The sequence below is a fragment of the Coloeus monedula genome (assembly GCF_965178545.1).
Source record: "Coloeus monedula genome assembly, chromosome: 15".
Lineage (NCBI taxonomy): Eukaryota > Metazoa > Chordata > Aves > Passeriformes > Corvidae > Coloeus > Coloeus monedula.
Window position 1 is genome coordinate 15,559,294 of NC_138795.1, and position 16,369 is coordinate 15,575,662.

The 16,369-nt window shown below is 39.6% G+C and overlaps 1 protein-coding gene across 1 annotated transcript in view; it reads left to right on the forward strand.

Moving 5' to 3' along the window:
* The window catches only part of DOCK2 (dedicator of cytokinesis 2), a gene marked incomplete at its 5' end in the record, with an annotated part of 155,472 nt that extends 139,407 nt beyond the window's left edge, over positions 1-16,065 (forward strand). Inside the window, 11 exons of the mRNA XM_082291263.1 lie at positions 1,238-1,319; positions 3,492-3,576; positions 5,105-5,191; positions 5,516-5,692; positions 6,223-6,306; positions 8,233-8,370; positions 9,475-9,602; positions 11,257-11,437; positions 12,721-12,841; positions 13,850-13,992; positions 15,932-16,065. Coding sequence (XP_082147389.1) covers positions 1,238-1,319; positions 3,492-3,576; positions 5,105-5,191; positions 5,516-5,692; positions 6,223-6,306; positions 8,233-8,370; positions 9,475-9,602; positions 11,257-11,437; positions 12,721-12,841; positions 13,850-13,992; positions 15,932-16,006 — 1,301 coding nt within the window. The 3' untranslated portion in view covers positions 16,007-16,065. The remainder of the gene's footprint in view (positions 1-1,237; positions 1,320-3,491; positions 3,577-5,104; positions 5,192-5,515; positions 5,693-6,222; positions 6,307-8,232; positions 8,371-9,474; positions 9,603-11,256; positions 11,438-12,720; positions 12,842-13,849; positions 13,993-15,931) is intronic.
* Positions 16,066-16,369: the final 304 nt, after the last annotated feature.

Sequence of the window (16,369 nt, forward strand, 5' to 3'; positions counted from 1 at the left end):
AATTCGCTGTAGTTCATACATGGTTCAGCTTTGTTTTCTTCAAATGGCAAAACCAGTGTCACACACTTGAAGAGACTCAGTTTAAAGCAGAAAATTGTCTATTACCTCCTATTCATAGCTGTTGTGTCTTGATATTAAATTCATGTCTTCCTTGAGCATTGCTCTGCCTGGCACCACACTTTGGTATCACCTCTCTTTCTTGGCAACATAAACATGTCCTACGTCCCTCAGAAATTTTTTTAGGAAAATTAACTCACAAAAACTGTTAACCAATTTTTAGAATGGCATCAATTAATCTTGGTTAGAATAACACTGATTATCTTCTGATTTGAGTCATTATTGACTGAGCAGATATGGGATCACCTCATTGTATCAGACATTTTTTATTTGGATGCTGATTTTCCTTTGTTAATTTTCAAGGTGATGTTGTAACACTTCACATACTCTCTTGAGTCTATTCTGGTGGAACCTTCTGGAGGAGAAAGGGAATACTTTCTTTTCACACTGTTGGGACTGAAGTGGGAGTATTACAGGCTTGTCTAAAATAGTACATTAGGCTTGAAAGCCAAGCTCTCCCAAGTCTGTCTTGCATCTTAACTAATTAAATTTTTTTTGGTTATCACCTGCTTCAGTCCTTAAGGTAAAATTTGCTCATCTATTCACAAGGAGAAGGACATAGGCACCACTACTACACTTATGCAAAAAGATCTAACCAGAGGGCATGAGTTTCAAACATACTGAAATGTGTAAGAATGTGATATATTTACTTACAAATACAGCATTCAGATTTAAAAAACAGCACTTCCATAGAAAAAGGAAATCTCAAGTAAAAGGGCTGTTCAGTTACAGATTTCAAAATTGAATGTTAACCATCATGACTTTATGCATGCCTAAAGCTACACAGTGAAACTGTTAAGATCAGATATGGTTGATGTTATTTTTGTAAGTTGCCTGAGCTTAAAAATTTAATGAATGAGTCAGTGTGATAAATTCTGCTGCAGATATTCAAGCTCAGGAAATAATAAAAATATGCAATTCAAAATTAATATGTATTCACTGGTTACTACCAGCAGATTTTTCCTTTTTTGGCCAAGGAAACGCCAGAAATGAAACCCATAACACTTCAGATTTTTCATCACAACATGTCTTTTTTATTACTATTATTATTATTTCCCTTGTAGCCTACAGTATTTCATACTAATAGTTAATAACATGTCCTTAACTTTCACAATTTCAGATATCCAGTGTTTTACAGTGCAGCCAGTCCTGGAGGAGCAGCCTAGATTCAAAAATAAGGCAGTACCTGATCAAATCATAAAGTAAGTGAATTTCTGTAGTAGATAGTGTAGTGAAAATCAGTCCATATTCCTAAACTGACAATCATTATTTTGTGAATTCAGTCATTTTCCAATGAATCTTAGAGTTTTTATTGTCTTAATTTACTGACTTATGTATCCATAGAATCAGAGAACAATTTGTGTGGGAAGGGACCTTCACAGGCCACCCAGTTCAATCCCCCAGGGACAATGATCAGAGCTCCACCCCATCTCTCTGGGGTATTCCCCAGGAATTTCATGAGAGCCTGTACCCATCTACCACTGAAGAAATAACTCGTGGATGCAGGGACAGAGGTGAAATCTGTGCTTTGGGTCAAAGGTACTGAGTTTTCAACACGACTCAGACAAGTGGTAGAGACAGGGCTCTTGGATGTAACTGGCATTGTGAGAGTGGTTGAGTTGGAGGCTCTTGAACAGAAGAATCTTGTTGTGTCTTGTCTGGTCAAGTGCAGAATTCCAGTGGCAAAATGGTTTCTGCTGGTGCTATGGAGTATGGGTTTTGTAAAGGAATAAAGGAAATGAATTGACCAAAGTATTTTGAGAACCGACTGGCCAAGAGCTGCTTCCAAACCAGTTGTGCCCTTGGTCTGCAGCCCTCTCTATGGAATCTTTACTGAAGTAGCAACTGACTCAAAGGGGAAAAATAAGAATCACCTTCCCATACACACTACAGTAAATAAAGCAGATCCAAGCACAGGTCTTGTGTGGCAGGATTTTAAAATAAACAAACGCATAAACACCAAAACAAAACCCAACCCAAAAAGCCACAAAAAAATTGTGGTCCTAATTTCAACTTGATTCATTTTCAAATCAGTAACTGAAAGGCAGATTATAAATGTGGTCCTGTTTGACCAGATTTCAGCGTAGAGCCAGCCACACTTCAAACTGCTGCAGTTTATGTAGCCAAGTGTTCCATGTAGAGTATAATCTCTGCTCATATGGGAGATTTTGTAATGGTTTGTCTCAGCTGCAGAATTCAACCAAACTGCTGATAGCATCTGGTCTTGGAGATTTATTTTTATGAGTGTACCTTATTGGGCATTTAATTGTTTGTTACATTAGGCGATGAGAATGCATTTATTCTATCAAAGAGCTTCAAAATATCTGTCCTTTCAGATGGAACTGCATAAAGTGGTCTGACTCAGTGTGGCAGTATTTTCCAGTTACTTTTCTTTACTGATGAAGAAAATCTTAGCAGTTTGGATCAGAAATCATAGTTTCCAATGAGCTAACATACCATGGTTTGCTTAACTCAGATGTTTGGGGCTTCTCCATTTGTTTTTCTGGGCTTTCAAAATACAGTTCAGTTTTACTGAAAGAGATTTCCTAGATTGTTTTATTTTTCTCTGCAAAATTAGCTTTTACTTAACATGGGTTTAAATTTAATTCATCTTTAAAACAAATAATAAAAACCCAAAGGAGAGATTTTTCTGTGGACAGCAAAATACTTAGCCAAAACTCTGCAGATTCAGTACTAAAAGTCAAGTGGTTGCAAGTTTAGTGGAAAGGTGTGCTCACAATGATGGAGAATGAATCATTGGCTGACCATAACACAAATTTGCAAAGGATCCTTTACATTGGTGTACCCCTCTACAAGTACTTATATACATTCTATTATCTGTCACAAGAAATTGTTATTAATGGCTTCGGTTGTTTAATTTATTGAATGTTGTTCAGCATTGTGAGCAGGACTGTTAGACAAGATTAAACTGCTTTGTCATGTGCCATGTTCCAGTCCACGGGAAAATACCAGCTCTGCTCAGTCAGTTGTTTTGAATGAAAGCGACTCCTTCCATAAACCAGGATAAAGCTGGCAAGCAGGGCACGTGCCACAGCAAGAGGACAGGAGAGGAGAAATCTCCTCTAGTCCTCCTGTAGATTTGAACATTAATCTGGAAGTTCTGGAATTTTTACACCTGGGAAATACACCCAGTCACAAGTTGAAGCTTAATATTTGTAAAATACTGTGTATTGACCCTGATCTGTAGGTAAAGTGATGCTTTCTGAGTTTCCAGTAAAGTCCTTTTTCTCTGAGCAGTAAATTTGCTTTTAGTTAAGAACTCAGCTACTCAAAATGAAATATTTCTCTGTGATAACAAGATCCATTAATTTCTGGGTTCTGTATTTTACAATAGTCGTTTTCAAATCTTTCAGCTTTTATAAGTCAAACAACGTACAACGGTTCCACTATTCAAGACCAGTCAGAAAAGGATCTGTTGACCCTGAAAATGAATTTGCTGTAAGTAAATGAATGACAAGGTGATGGATGTAGTTCTGGTAACTGTGACTGAATTGTGATCCTAGCTCCTTTCTTAGGCTCAGATTACTCATTACAGACACTTTAAGATCTGGTTCAGAAAAACCAAATGCAAGACTTCTCTACTTCAGCATGACTCCTGTGTACTTAATTAGGCATCGCTGTTTCAGTTGCAGGTAAACATTATGTAGTTAAGCATGTTCAGCATGTTTGTGTTAAGCAGTAACATTTTCTGGTACAGATTTTCATTATGAAATAAGGTGACATGTAAATAAATATCAAATGCTTTGCTGCTTGTGGTTTGCAACACTTCCCTCAGCTGCCAGCCTGACAATGAGGTGAGTGTTGCCTGCTTTCATCAGTCCTGTGCAATCTTGACTGATGAGAGAACTGCCTGTGTCATTTTTACTCCCATGCCTAATGGTCGAATGCTGAGGAATGGCCCTCACTCTTCAAATAATCTAAGAAATCTATACCACCATGAATTACTTTTCAATGTTAAGCATAAAAATGTGGTAAGTTTCTGTAATTTCACTTTACAGGTGTCTGCTATTTTGTGGTTTGTTTTGAAAAGCATCCCATCCAATCCTTATGGCTAAGGCTGGGCTCTTGGCATACTGGTGGGAAAAGCCATTTTTTTCCAAAATGTACAATTTCTGTTATGTGTGTGCTGATTAACAGAGTCAACACTTTCATGTAAGAGCTTCCTACCTGCTGTTAAATCAACACTTCACACACAAACTCTACCCTGACATGCCAGAATGTATTGTCAAGACTCAGGATGCACCTTGACTTCCATTCCAAACTAGAGAGGTTTGAGCTCCTATATACCTTGAAATAGTTTTACAAAAACTGAATTATTGATGTTTTCATTGTTGATGATAATAGATAAGATGCATGTTTCCTTCAAAGAGGTGGGAATTGGGATAGGTGGAAGTGTCTTCATTACCTCTGTTACGGTGTTTCTCAGTACTGGCAGTTTTGATGAGCTGATACTGAAATAAGGAGCAGTATGGTAAATGAAACAGTGGCTATTCCAAAGTATTCTAAAATACCAACAGCCAGTCTTGTTCAAAAAAGAAAAATTAGAGGAACTAAAACAAAGTCAGAATGCTGGCAAGTTGTTACAGGGCTATTACTGCTTTTAATTGCAGAAATACCTTTTGAACATGAAGGGAGGAAATATAATCTGGGTAGAGGCGAGAGCAGTTGGTTTAATGTCAGTCATTCCATCTGTACTGGCAAAAATAGGAATACAGACTAAAAGATTCAAGGGTAATTTTCTTTTTCCCATGCTTTGTGCGGGCTCTGTGCCTGAAGATGGCCTAATCTGAAATCAGGAAAATTATTTGTGCAAGTTGCTGTGCTAGATTAAGTTTGCAGTGTCTTTTTATGCAAAAATATGCATGTTTTCCATCTACATCCATTTCACTCTGACATCTCAGAAGGCAGAAAAGATTAAAGTTTCAATCCTGAACTATCATTTTCTCCTGCTATGTTTTTTTAATAGTCTATGTGGATTGAGAGGACATCATTTGTTACAGCCTACAAACTTCCAGGAATCCTGCGCTGGTTTGAGGTGGTCACCATGTCACTTGTGAGTATTAATGTGCTCAGAGCCCATCCACCTTGCAGCCATTGAATCCTCATGTACAGGCCAGCTTGCAAAACTATCACACAAGGCTACTGTAGCTTATTTTATACATACAAAACTTGTTATTTACCTTTAATCTTTCTACTGTTCAATACATGATCAACATATCTTATGTCTGATTTATAGTTTCAGGACCAAGTCCTAAGAGAATTGAACTGTGTGGGTTTGCTGAATTGCAAAACTGTTGTTCATTTGTGGGATTTTTATAAAACCAAAAAGACCTGTTTATATCTTTATGAACCTTAGAAGTCTTTTGTTTCTTTACAGTCCACAATTAGTCCTTTAGAGAATGCTATTGAGACTATGTCCACGACGAATGAAAAAATTTTGATGATGATAAACCAGTACCAGAGTGATGAGAACCTCCCTATTAATCCACTTTCCATGCTTCTGAATGGAATTGTTGATCCAGCTGTTATGGGTGGCTTTGCTAAATATGAGAAGGTAGGAGCTTTGGAGTCACTGCAAAGAACATTCTCACGTGCATCATTTCATAATCCTCCTACATCCTTTGTTAAAGGGGCAGCACAGTGTGGATGGAGAATAGGAAAGCCATAATTCCATCAGTTAAGGGATCCTCATATCATCCTTTCCTGGTCACCTCTGTCTTTGAAAGCAAACCAAAATAACTGAAGCCATTAATTGATGTAAATCATGATACTCCAAATCTGTGCCTTTTTTAGTTTTGCTGTAAACTTAACAAAAGAAATGATAATTGGGTTTCATAATAAGGGTCTCAAACTCAGAAGTGTTGGATAAAGACCTAACACATTTTAACCAAGAAGAGCACCTCAGCTCCCAACTGACAGAGGGAGGAATTCTCACCAGCAGCATCTGGCTAAGGACCATGCAGATGTCCCTCCTCTTTGATGACCAATATTATGATCACCAGCTAGGCTCTGTGGATTAATGATTGATTTCTTTACCTGCCAAAATGATGGACTGTATTTATTTATTTATTTTTTGTGTTTAAGGCTTTCTTTACAGAAGAATATATCAGAGACCATCCAGAGGATGAAGAAAAGCTGAATAGACTCAAAGATCTGATTGCTTGGCAGGTAATTTCTCACTGACAGCCACCACTGAGGCTTCACCAGTGGCTCCTTTGTGCCATTCCACTCTAGCAGGAGAAGATAGCATTGAGATGATTGTATCATTTCCACTCTTTTTTACCCCATGAAACGTATTTTGTACACATCTGGAATGGTTTATCAAAAGCCACATACAACAGGCTACATTTATGTTTAAAAGGGCCAGGATTTCCAACTTGGGTTGTATTCCTGAAGACAAAACTGAGAGCATGACAAAAGTCATAATGATTTCATGAATTTGTGGGGTTGGCAAATGTCTCACACTCTCCTGGGAAACAACTCTTTCCTAGAGTATTTGCTTTCTGTGGAGGTTTTTTTTTCTTTTCTTTAGAAACCTTGATGGAGTGTTTGCTTCTCTCAGAAATTATTTTCATGCTCAATGACCCTTCAGGATAACTGCTATGTGTCTTCTGTGTGCAAATAGCATGGAAGACTATTCAGAAATACTTTTAAGCTCCATCTCCAGAGGAGAACTGAATATTCTCCCTATACTGGCAGCACTGAGGTTATTTGGGTTTGCTCTTTATTATTTTATATATAGTGTAGATATGATAAGACAACCAGCCTGCAGAACCCTTTTGTCCTCAAGGAGGAAAATGCACCTATGGGAGGTAGTGGCAGAAAAACCTCTATTTTTGCTGAGATTCAAGGGAAAATGGCTCTTCCTGTTGACCTGATAATGATAATGGAGCATAGAAAAACATGACCCCAGAAATGATCCATTCTATTTCCATTATCTAGTCCAAAATAGAAATCATTGCTATCAATAGATAGACAGATGGATGGTAAGAAATAGTGAGAGTTCATCTGGGGTTCTACTACCAGAAATGAATGGCTCAAGGTATTTCACCTCACATTACATGTCTCATTTTTTGTACTTACTCACAAAAACATCCCTGGAAACATCCAAGGTAAGGTTGGCTTTGAGCAACCTGCTGGGCTTGTCCCTGTCTATGGCAGGGAGTTGGACTGGGTGACCTTTAAAGGTCCCTTCCAACCCAAACTACTCAATGATTCTATGATTCTGTCTCTCTTTCATAGATGAGAAACAGCAAAAATTTACCATTTATTCCTCTCTCAGCCTTGAAATGAATCTTCCAAATAGTTTAATGGAATTGTTTGTACTACTTTTTAATGTTTTTGAAGTTTCTTCCTGTTTCATTTTGATTTATCTCAGTTTGGTTATTAGTTTGAGTCGTACCTTTACAGTTTCTCCTGTGTCATTGCCCACCACACCTCTGTCTCTTGTGGCTTTCTGGCCATCAGAAGTACTCAGTGGATTAGTGGTATTGATTGACCATAACACCAGCTGGCATTAGGAAATAAGTGGTAATTTCTGCCTATCCCTGCAAATCCCTCTGAGGACAAACAGATCTGTCAGTAACAGATGGGCTTTAATACCACATTTTTTAAAGTTATATTGAAATTGAACTTCCATGAAATATGACCAGCGAGATGGGTGGACCAATGTTCCCAGTATTTACTGAGTCAGAACACAAAAAGGAAGCACAGAATATAAGTGGTTTTTACAAAAAAACCCCAGATATTAATGCAAAGTACTAAAAGCTGAAGTAAAGCAGTTAGAAAAGGTTTGTGGCAGAAGGGGAGCTAGAAGTGTTTTACACAAATCTCATAGCATTAAAATACATAGAAGAGAGAAGACAGCCTCTGTGAGGCAGCCAACATTTTCAGAAATTTACTGGGAATACCCATTTTCCATGAGCCTTCTCCATCTTGTATTTGCTGCTCAAAGCCAATATCAATGGGCAAATCCACCTGCCAGTCACAGGAAGAGTTTTGCAGTTGATTTACCAGATAATTTAAACAGAGCCAGAGAGGTTGTTGGACCCACTTGAGAAGTCTCACCTTTTTTCTTCTTTTATTCCTCTTAAGATACCTTTCCTTGGGGCTGGAATTAAAATTCATGAAAGAAGAGTTTCTGATAATCTTCGTCCTTTCCATGACCGGATGGAGGAATGTTTCATGCACTTAAAAGTTAAAGTGGAAAAACAATATGGAGCCAGAGAATTGGTATTACTCTCCTTTTAACCTCTACCTCAATTTCCCTTTATTTAATATACATCTTGTTCTAAACAAAATCATGCTTTTTTTTTTTTCTTTTTTTTGCTTGTGGGTTTTCTTGTGCTCTGAAGGTAGTAGGATCTGAGTTGCATCATCCAAGAGCTGATTCAATTCTCTGACACATCAAATATTCCTCATTCTGGAAGATTTTTACTGTATTTTATTGCGACTTAACGTTGCAAGTCTTTTCAACCTTATTGAGGAAGTAAAAGCAAGTTCTTATGTTTGTTCTCTTTATTTTTTTTCTTAGTGGTTTAGGGCTTTGATCTGCAATTGATGTCTCCCTGTGCCAGCCACTTCCAGCTGTGCTGTGAAGTAAAACCTGCCGTGTGTATAATACTATAAATACTAGTTGAGAAGAAACTGAAATATCTGGGAATTGAAGGATAACTTCTGAATACAAACTCCCCAGACAATTCTTGAATAAAATATTCTATCTGAGTTGTGCAGGCTAGCAAGAATGATGGTGCCTGGCTTTTGTGATTAAACACCAGTTACTTTGGAAATTATTTTATATTGTTGCTTTCAGCATTGGTGATTTTACAATAGGACTTATTTATACTGTTATAGGGGGAAAAGTAGCAAGTTTCTAACCTAAATTTTGGATATGTGCTGTGTTATATACCTGCATGATGAAAATTCTATATATCTGTCTGAGTATGGTTTTTGTTTTGCAATAACAGAGGCTGCAATTGCAATAATTTCCTTGAAATCATGTCACTGCGATGCTAATTGCAATAACAGAGGCTGTAATCTACAATCAGCAATCTTGCCTCTTGCTTAAACCCTCCAGCTCTCTTAGGGACCAGCACTTAAAAAACCCAACCTATTTAAAATTTTGAGGAGAATGTACTTTGTGAATTGAGTTTGGGAGGTTTGAAGAGTAAGAATTCATCCAGACACAAGATAAATCACAGTAATTAATGGGAGCAGACAACTCCTTTCATGCCAAGTGTTAAACATCTGCACAGTCTTCAAAACCTGGTGTGAAAAGGATGAATTAAAGATCCCAGGGTTGTTTGACAGAACGTGTTTCTCTTTTCCATCCTGTAGCCAGAGTTTGATGACAAGAGGGTCGGACGGCCAAGGTCGATGCTGAAATCCTACCGTCAGTTATCCTTTATCTCCATGTGTTCCATGAATTCAGACTGCAGTACTCCCAAAAAACCTGCTTCCGAAAGGTTGGTTGTAAATACAGTACAAATTCTTTTTCAGTCCTGTTTTTTAATCAGTTTTATGAAAGGAAACAAAAAGATTTAAAAAAAAGAATAAAGACCACCAGCAGCCTTTTCAGACAATACCAACATTATTTTTAACTGTAGCTATCACTTCCTCCAGGCTCAAAACTACAGCATTTCTATTTTAAAAGACAAAATGTACTCAAGTGTCATTGAAAAAAAAAAAAAAGTGGCATTTCTTTTTCAGAAAATAAGTATTTTAAAAATTAAATTACTTTTCAAAAATTTATGAAGATCTGGGGTTTTTTACAAGTTTCTTTTTATACAGCTTTTAACTTACTTAGCATCTTTTTGTTTATAAAATGTGAATAGGAAAGGAACAACCCTTACTAACTTGAAAAGGAGGTGGAACATTTTAGTAAAGTCTGTAGTAATGTAAAATGCTTTGCCTAATGTGCTTTAACTGCAGCACTGGAAAACAAAAAGACTTTTAAGTTTGAGAGAGCAATTATGGGTATAGCTTTTCCATCCACAACTTGTTTTGTTCACTTTATAAATGGTCTTTCAAGTGCATAGAACTTCTTCCCAAACAGGATACGTATAAAACTGAACTTGTTGAGCAGTGTTTGATTATTTTTTTAAACATTTGATCTCCCTTTTTGAGTAGTTCACTTTGAAAAAGTCCAGTGGTGTGTGACCCTAATGTGGAAGGATTGGTTCTTAAGACACCCCTTTTTCTGGCATGCTTGATGGCCAGCCCAGTGTTGAGCACTCCTCACATGCTGAGATTCCTGAGGTTGCTTCTCCTGCCCTTCAGCTTCCCCTTCACAAGGGTGGAGCAGGCAAACGTCATTTGTGTGCTGCAGTAAATCAGGACGCCTCTGACAGAACCAGGCAGGCCCACTGAAGCAACTGCATCAAGCACCTGGTTTTAATTCTTAGGATGCTAATTTGTTTCTGGGAAGCACAGGTCACCAGACTCACCACACTACTTGATTTATCATTTTTTATGTTACAGAAGAAGTTCGGTCCCATGTTCCAAAGGCTGATCACATCAGCAGAGAAGGGAGTAAAGCCAGAACCAATTTCATGGGCTTTGTTTTTTTAATGAGAAGTAGCCCAATTGTTAAACTGTAAAAATTAAAGGAAGAGAGAAGGTGGAGGGGGAGTTAATCCCTGGGTGTGTGCATTCTTGTCCAATATGGTGAAACAAATAGGAGGATGCATTTAAAACATGGCAACAAAAAGCAATACTCTGTTCCACTTTGGTTCTCTTACAACCAGAAGAGCATGTCTTGCTTTCAGCACCAGCATCACCACACATCAACTTGCCATGTGAGCTTCACTCTGTTTAATTTAGGAGTTCTTAAGCTGATGCACAAATCTTTAAACAGGGATTTGAGCTCATTTTAAAATTTTACATTCTTCGCTACATTTTAAGACAGTGTCATTCTGCCTGCAGGCATCTTATTTGTATCTCCACTTGCCAGCTGCTGAAGCACATCCTATGCTTTTTGCCAGCAGTTTGCAAGGCTGCCTAGAAAGTAGAAGGAAAGAATGACCTGCATTTATATTTCATGGGGAAATGACATCAGAATACCAGCGGCTTTTAAAATATCACTCAGCAACTTGTACTTTCTTTCTTTTGCTCCTGCAGCTTTGATCTGGAAGCAGTGCTACCAAAGCAAGTAAAAGCAGAATCAGAGGAGACTGCTCCACAAAATAATCCTCATCCTGAAGTCAAGATGAGAAAGTCCAAAAAAAGAACAAAAAGAAGCAGTGTGGTGTTTGCTGATGAGAAGACAACAGCTGATATTTCTATCTCTGAGATGAAATGTGTATGTTACTGATTTAGAGTAGTATTTTATAATCCATTAAAATCCATTTCCTTAGAAAAATATATCCCAGAGAACTGCAGCTGTCATAAAGGGAAGTATGCAGGATGCAGAAATGATCTGCCCTGCCATGAATGAAACATGCAAGATGCTGTGGAGGAAACAAATCAGTGAGAAAATCAGAACATCTCTCCTGGCTTCTGGTGACAGATAACAGAGCTCCGAGGCTGCAGATTCGGAGCCTGGTTAGCTCAAAAAGGAGCACTGCGTTGGGAGGGTTAAGCTGCTTTCCTGTGGAGAGGCAATTGACTGTGCTGACATTTCATGGCAGCTCCTCGCAGTCAGGGCTATTGCAAAAGTGATGAGCCCTGTACGTTTTGTACCTTGTTATGGAACATACAGCTGTTAGGAAATTGCAAGATTGCAAACAGCACTCCTTAAATGGTGCCAGACTGAAGTTTGGAAGCACTGGCATCTCTCGCTCCATAGATCATCCGAGTGCCTTTATTGCACTGCTGGATCATTACAATGACTTATGTAACTTACACTGGGCCTTTTTATATATATAGTTTAATCCTCAGGAGAATTTTCTTTTGGTATATATCCTCTTGATACACAAGCCCCATCTAAATTAAAGAGTCAGGCAGTAACAGATTGCTGAGTTACATGGAGGGAGCATAAATAATTTGATCAACTGTTTGAAGGAATCATCAAAGGTAAAATGAATTGAGTAGAAAGCCAAGATTGTTTGGGGAAGCACAGAGAAACTCACAGATGATTATGACTGTCTATCACTGCATGTCCTTATGCAAAAGGGAGATAAGCACAGTCCTGCTTTGAGAAGCACTGATACACAAAACCAAGTAACACCTTTGGCTTTTGATTAAATTAGATAACACATACACCAAACTGTGGGGATCTCACTGAGTATTGAGTTAAAGGACTTTCTTCTGCTTCAAAAAAGCAGTGACAAGACTTTGCAGCAGCCAAGCTGGGTATGTTAATGCGATAGGGAAAAATGTTTTCAAAACTTAATTTTACTTTGCAGATCACACCCAGAGTTGTCTGATGGTATTATGCCAAAAATAGAGTAGGAATTCAGGTTTTAGATCCCAGATTACTTCTGTAACTTTTTTAGAATATTTTTTTTCAATGTAGAATGAGATGTTTCTAACTATAAATTATCTGAAAAATTGTTGCATGTTTTTAGATTGTATGTAGTATGATATATAGACCAAAGTCTCAGTTCATCATCTCAGTTCATGCTGTGGTTTTTTATTTAACAGCTGTCAAGGAAATATGAGTTCATGAGTGATACCAACCTCTCAGAACATGTGGTGGCACCTCAGAAAACTTCTGTCCTCAAGCAGATGAGCACTGTCAGTCGTTCTATGCCAACTATCCCAGGTAAGGTGCTTACACTAGGGTGAGAGTTCTGAACTTTACTGGGATGTTAATAAAAAGCAATGAAGGGTTTGCTCCAAGCAGGGCTGGCATCTCTCTCCATCCTTGTGAAATCCACTGGGACAAAGATTATAACTGAAGTGTGTTCTGTGCATGTGAGGCTGGGCTGCTCCAAATGCTTGGTAACACCATACCTGTGCCAACATGCAAATTCTAAAACTGTTACTCCTGGAGCTCCAAATTTCACTTCCTTTTACAGTGTGAGCATTCCTGCTGCCTAGAAAGAGGCAAGGTTTATTCAGCTTCCCTGCTCTGTAGGGTCTCACAAGCAGAAACAAGGGCTCACAGCCAAGGGCAGTGTGTGAAACAGGGAGAAATGCTCCGTGCTTTGCTTTGGGGGATGAATATCCCCAGAAGTTGCCCCATAACAGGATTTCACCTTCTGCTTTTGAAGCCAGAGAGGAATCCCATAGATTCCCTCACCATTGGAGACAGGGGAAGCAAGATAACCCAGTTGCCCCCCAGACAGATAGGTGGTTGTGTTAAAGGGAAGGGAAAAGTGACTAAAGTTGGAGCTCATCTCTAGGCTGGGGCACAGTGAGAAAACAGACACAGTTTCAGTATCTTTTAATCCCTTGTTCCATAGGATATCCCATTTTTTAGCCTGCATTTCACCTGTCCTGCTCACTCTCCCTCTCTTTCCAAATGCCTGTGACAGATGTTTAGCACAACACAACAGACTGTCATGGCCCACTTCTTTGTCATGTGTTTATCTATTTTTAATTCTTTGGCCAGATTGGTTCTTTTTTTTCCCTGTTCAGTTTCAATGTACTGAAGTTTATTGTTTCGCCATTATTTAATTTTTTATTCTAAGGTTATAGTTAGATTAAAAATGTCTCAATTTTTCCTAGTCATTGCAGTAGTTCATTATTTTGAGTTCTGTTTTGTCTTACACTCTGGCCATCCTTTTCTGGTTTTGCTTTGTGTAACCAATATTGTTTCCATTCTAAGGATTAACTCTGTCTGTCAGCACTGTGGCACCCGATGAAACAATTGCATCACACAGGCTGAGCCAGCCAGTGTTTCCTACCACCTCAGATGGTGACAAGAAAACCATCAAAAGAAAGAAAGTGAACCAGTTATTTAAAACAATGGTAGGTTCTGTGTGTTTGTAGGGGGGGGAAGGAAGTGCTACATGTTCAAAAATTCTATGCTGTGAAAATTAAATATTTTTGAGATTAATAGGCTCGTAAGTCAGATTCTGCTTTTTTTTCCTTTATGCTTTTGTCAGACAGAGTGTGGTGGAAGCTCAATGTGGAAGCAAAGCTGGCTGTGGCAGCGCTTCCATCAGGAGGGTGCAGGGATGGAGGGATGGAAGGGTGAAGGAATGAAGGGATGGAGAGATGCAGGGATGGAGGGATGCGGGGATGCAGGGACGGAGGGATGCAGGGATGCAGGGATGGAGGGATGGAGGAATGGAGGGATGGAAGGGTGAAGGAATGAAGGGATGGAGGGATGCGGGGATGCAGGGACGGAGGGATGCAGGGATGCAGGGATGGAGGGATGGAGGAATGGAGGGATGGAAGGGTGAAGGAATGAAGGGATGGAGGGATGCAGGGATGCAGGGATGCAGGGATGCGGGGATGCAGGGATGGAGGGATGCAGGGATGCAGGGATGGAAGGGTGAAGGAATGAAGGGATGCAGGGATGCAGGGATGCGGGGATGCAGGGATGCGGGGATACAGGGATGTGGGGATGCGGGGGTGCGAGGATGCAGGGATGGAGGGATGCAGGGATGTGGGGATGCAGGGATGCGGCGATGCAGGGATGCAGGGATGCAGGGATGCAGGGATGTGGGGATTCGGGGATGGAGGGATGCAGGGATGTGGGGATTCGGGGGTGCGGCGATGCAGGGATGCAGGGATGCGGGGATGGAGGGATGCAGGGATGCGGGGATGGAGGGATGCAGGGATGCGGGGATACAGGGAGGTACCTGGGTGTGCAGTTCCGCTCCCGCACCGCGAGAGGGCGCGGGTGGCCCGCCGAGTGCCGGCGCCGGCAGGGAGGGAAGGAGGGAAGCGGCAATTCCCGGTGGGATCGGACGGGGCCGGGACGGGGCCGCTCGGAGGGGGCTGGTCACGGCACAGGGAGAAGATGCTTAGTGGAGATGCTTAATGGAAAGTAGAAATCGGCTCCCGCTGGAGTCGTCACTCTTGCTTAAAGCCGGCTGCCTTCCTTTAAAGTGAGGAAATTTCACTGACGTCTGAAATTGTCATAAAACTAAAACTATTTCATTTAACTCAGTATTTGACAGCAAAAAAAGTGTATCCAGAGCAGCTATTGGGACGTAGAATGTGAAAGTTTTCCTATTTTGAAGGTAGTGGGAGGGTGACAATGCAGAAGAGGGTAGCTACCAACATGCATTACTGTGTACGTATTCTGGGTCACTTGTAGTATTTTACACATCAACTTTTCTGATCTTTCAATGCAAAGGGTTTGATGTTTTGGTTTCTTTTTTCTAGGTAATAGATTTCACTTATATTCATTACTTTCTGCAGTGTTGTTTGGTTTTTGTTTTTTTTTTTAAATAATGCCTTTAGGGACCATAGAGTAACATTTAGGAAAACCTTCAGTTTAAATGTGTTCATAACCTATTTTTCTGGTAGAAACAAGAATAACCTATCAATTTGAAGTCTATAGTATTTCACTTACATTCAATTTATCACACACTTGCTCTTTTTAGACCCAGGAGTTGCAGCTTTTCAGCACTATCTCATCCACTCATATTTAAAATTAAATAGCATATGAAGTACAGAGGATAGAATGTTCATTCTTACATGGTGGAAAAATGACTAACTAAAGCTAAAAACCCAGTTATGAAGTGCTTCACTGCATGTTTGGAATCATGTGGACAGGTTTAAATACAGGTTTAAGGTTTTGCAGAATAGAGAAATTAATTCAAAACATGCAGGATTTGGTCAATGTCTTTTTTCTCTAGCTACAGCTTAAGCCACAAGTAATGAATATACATATCACTGAATCCAACACAGAATCACTTTTAACCTATGAAAATCTGTTTTGGTGTTTTTTCAGCGCATTTCCAGAGTTCTGGAAGATGGAAAGCAGTCTGTGGAGCAGCATTTCAAACCTTCATCAACAGATCTGTGATCAATTTTTACAAGACCACTTCTCAACAGAAAATAATTACATCTACCTACAAATATTCCATTTTAGAGCACCATCCACTCTAAAGAAAGGCACTGATGGAAAATATGAACACCATAGGCTCTGATAAGTTACTTGTCATACAGATACAGGAATAACATTTGAGGAAAATACTGCAGGATGTGTCCACTGGGATCTGAACAGAAGCCTCTGGTTGTACAGGCCAAAGGGAACTGTGTGTTCCCTGGGGACAAAGGGAGGTGTACTGAAAGGGCATCTGCAATGCTCGCTGTGTCATGCAAGTCGGGCTCTGTTCTTTCCAGAGAGCAGAGGAGTTATGGTTTTCTGGAGCTTGTACAGACCACT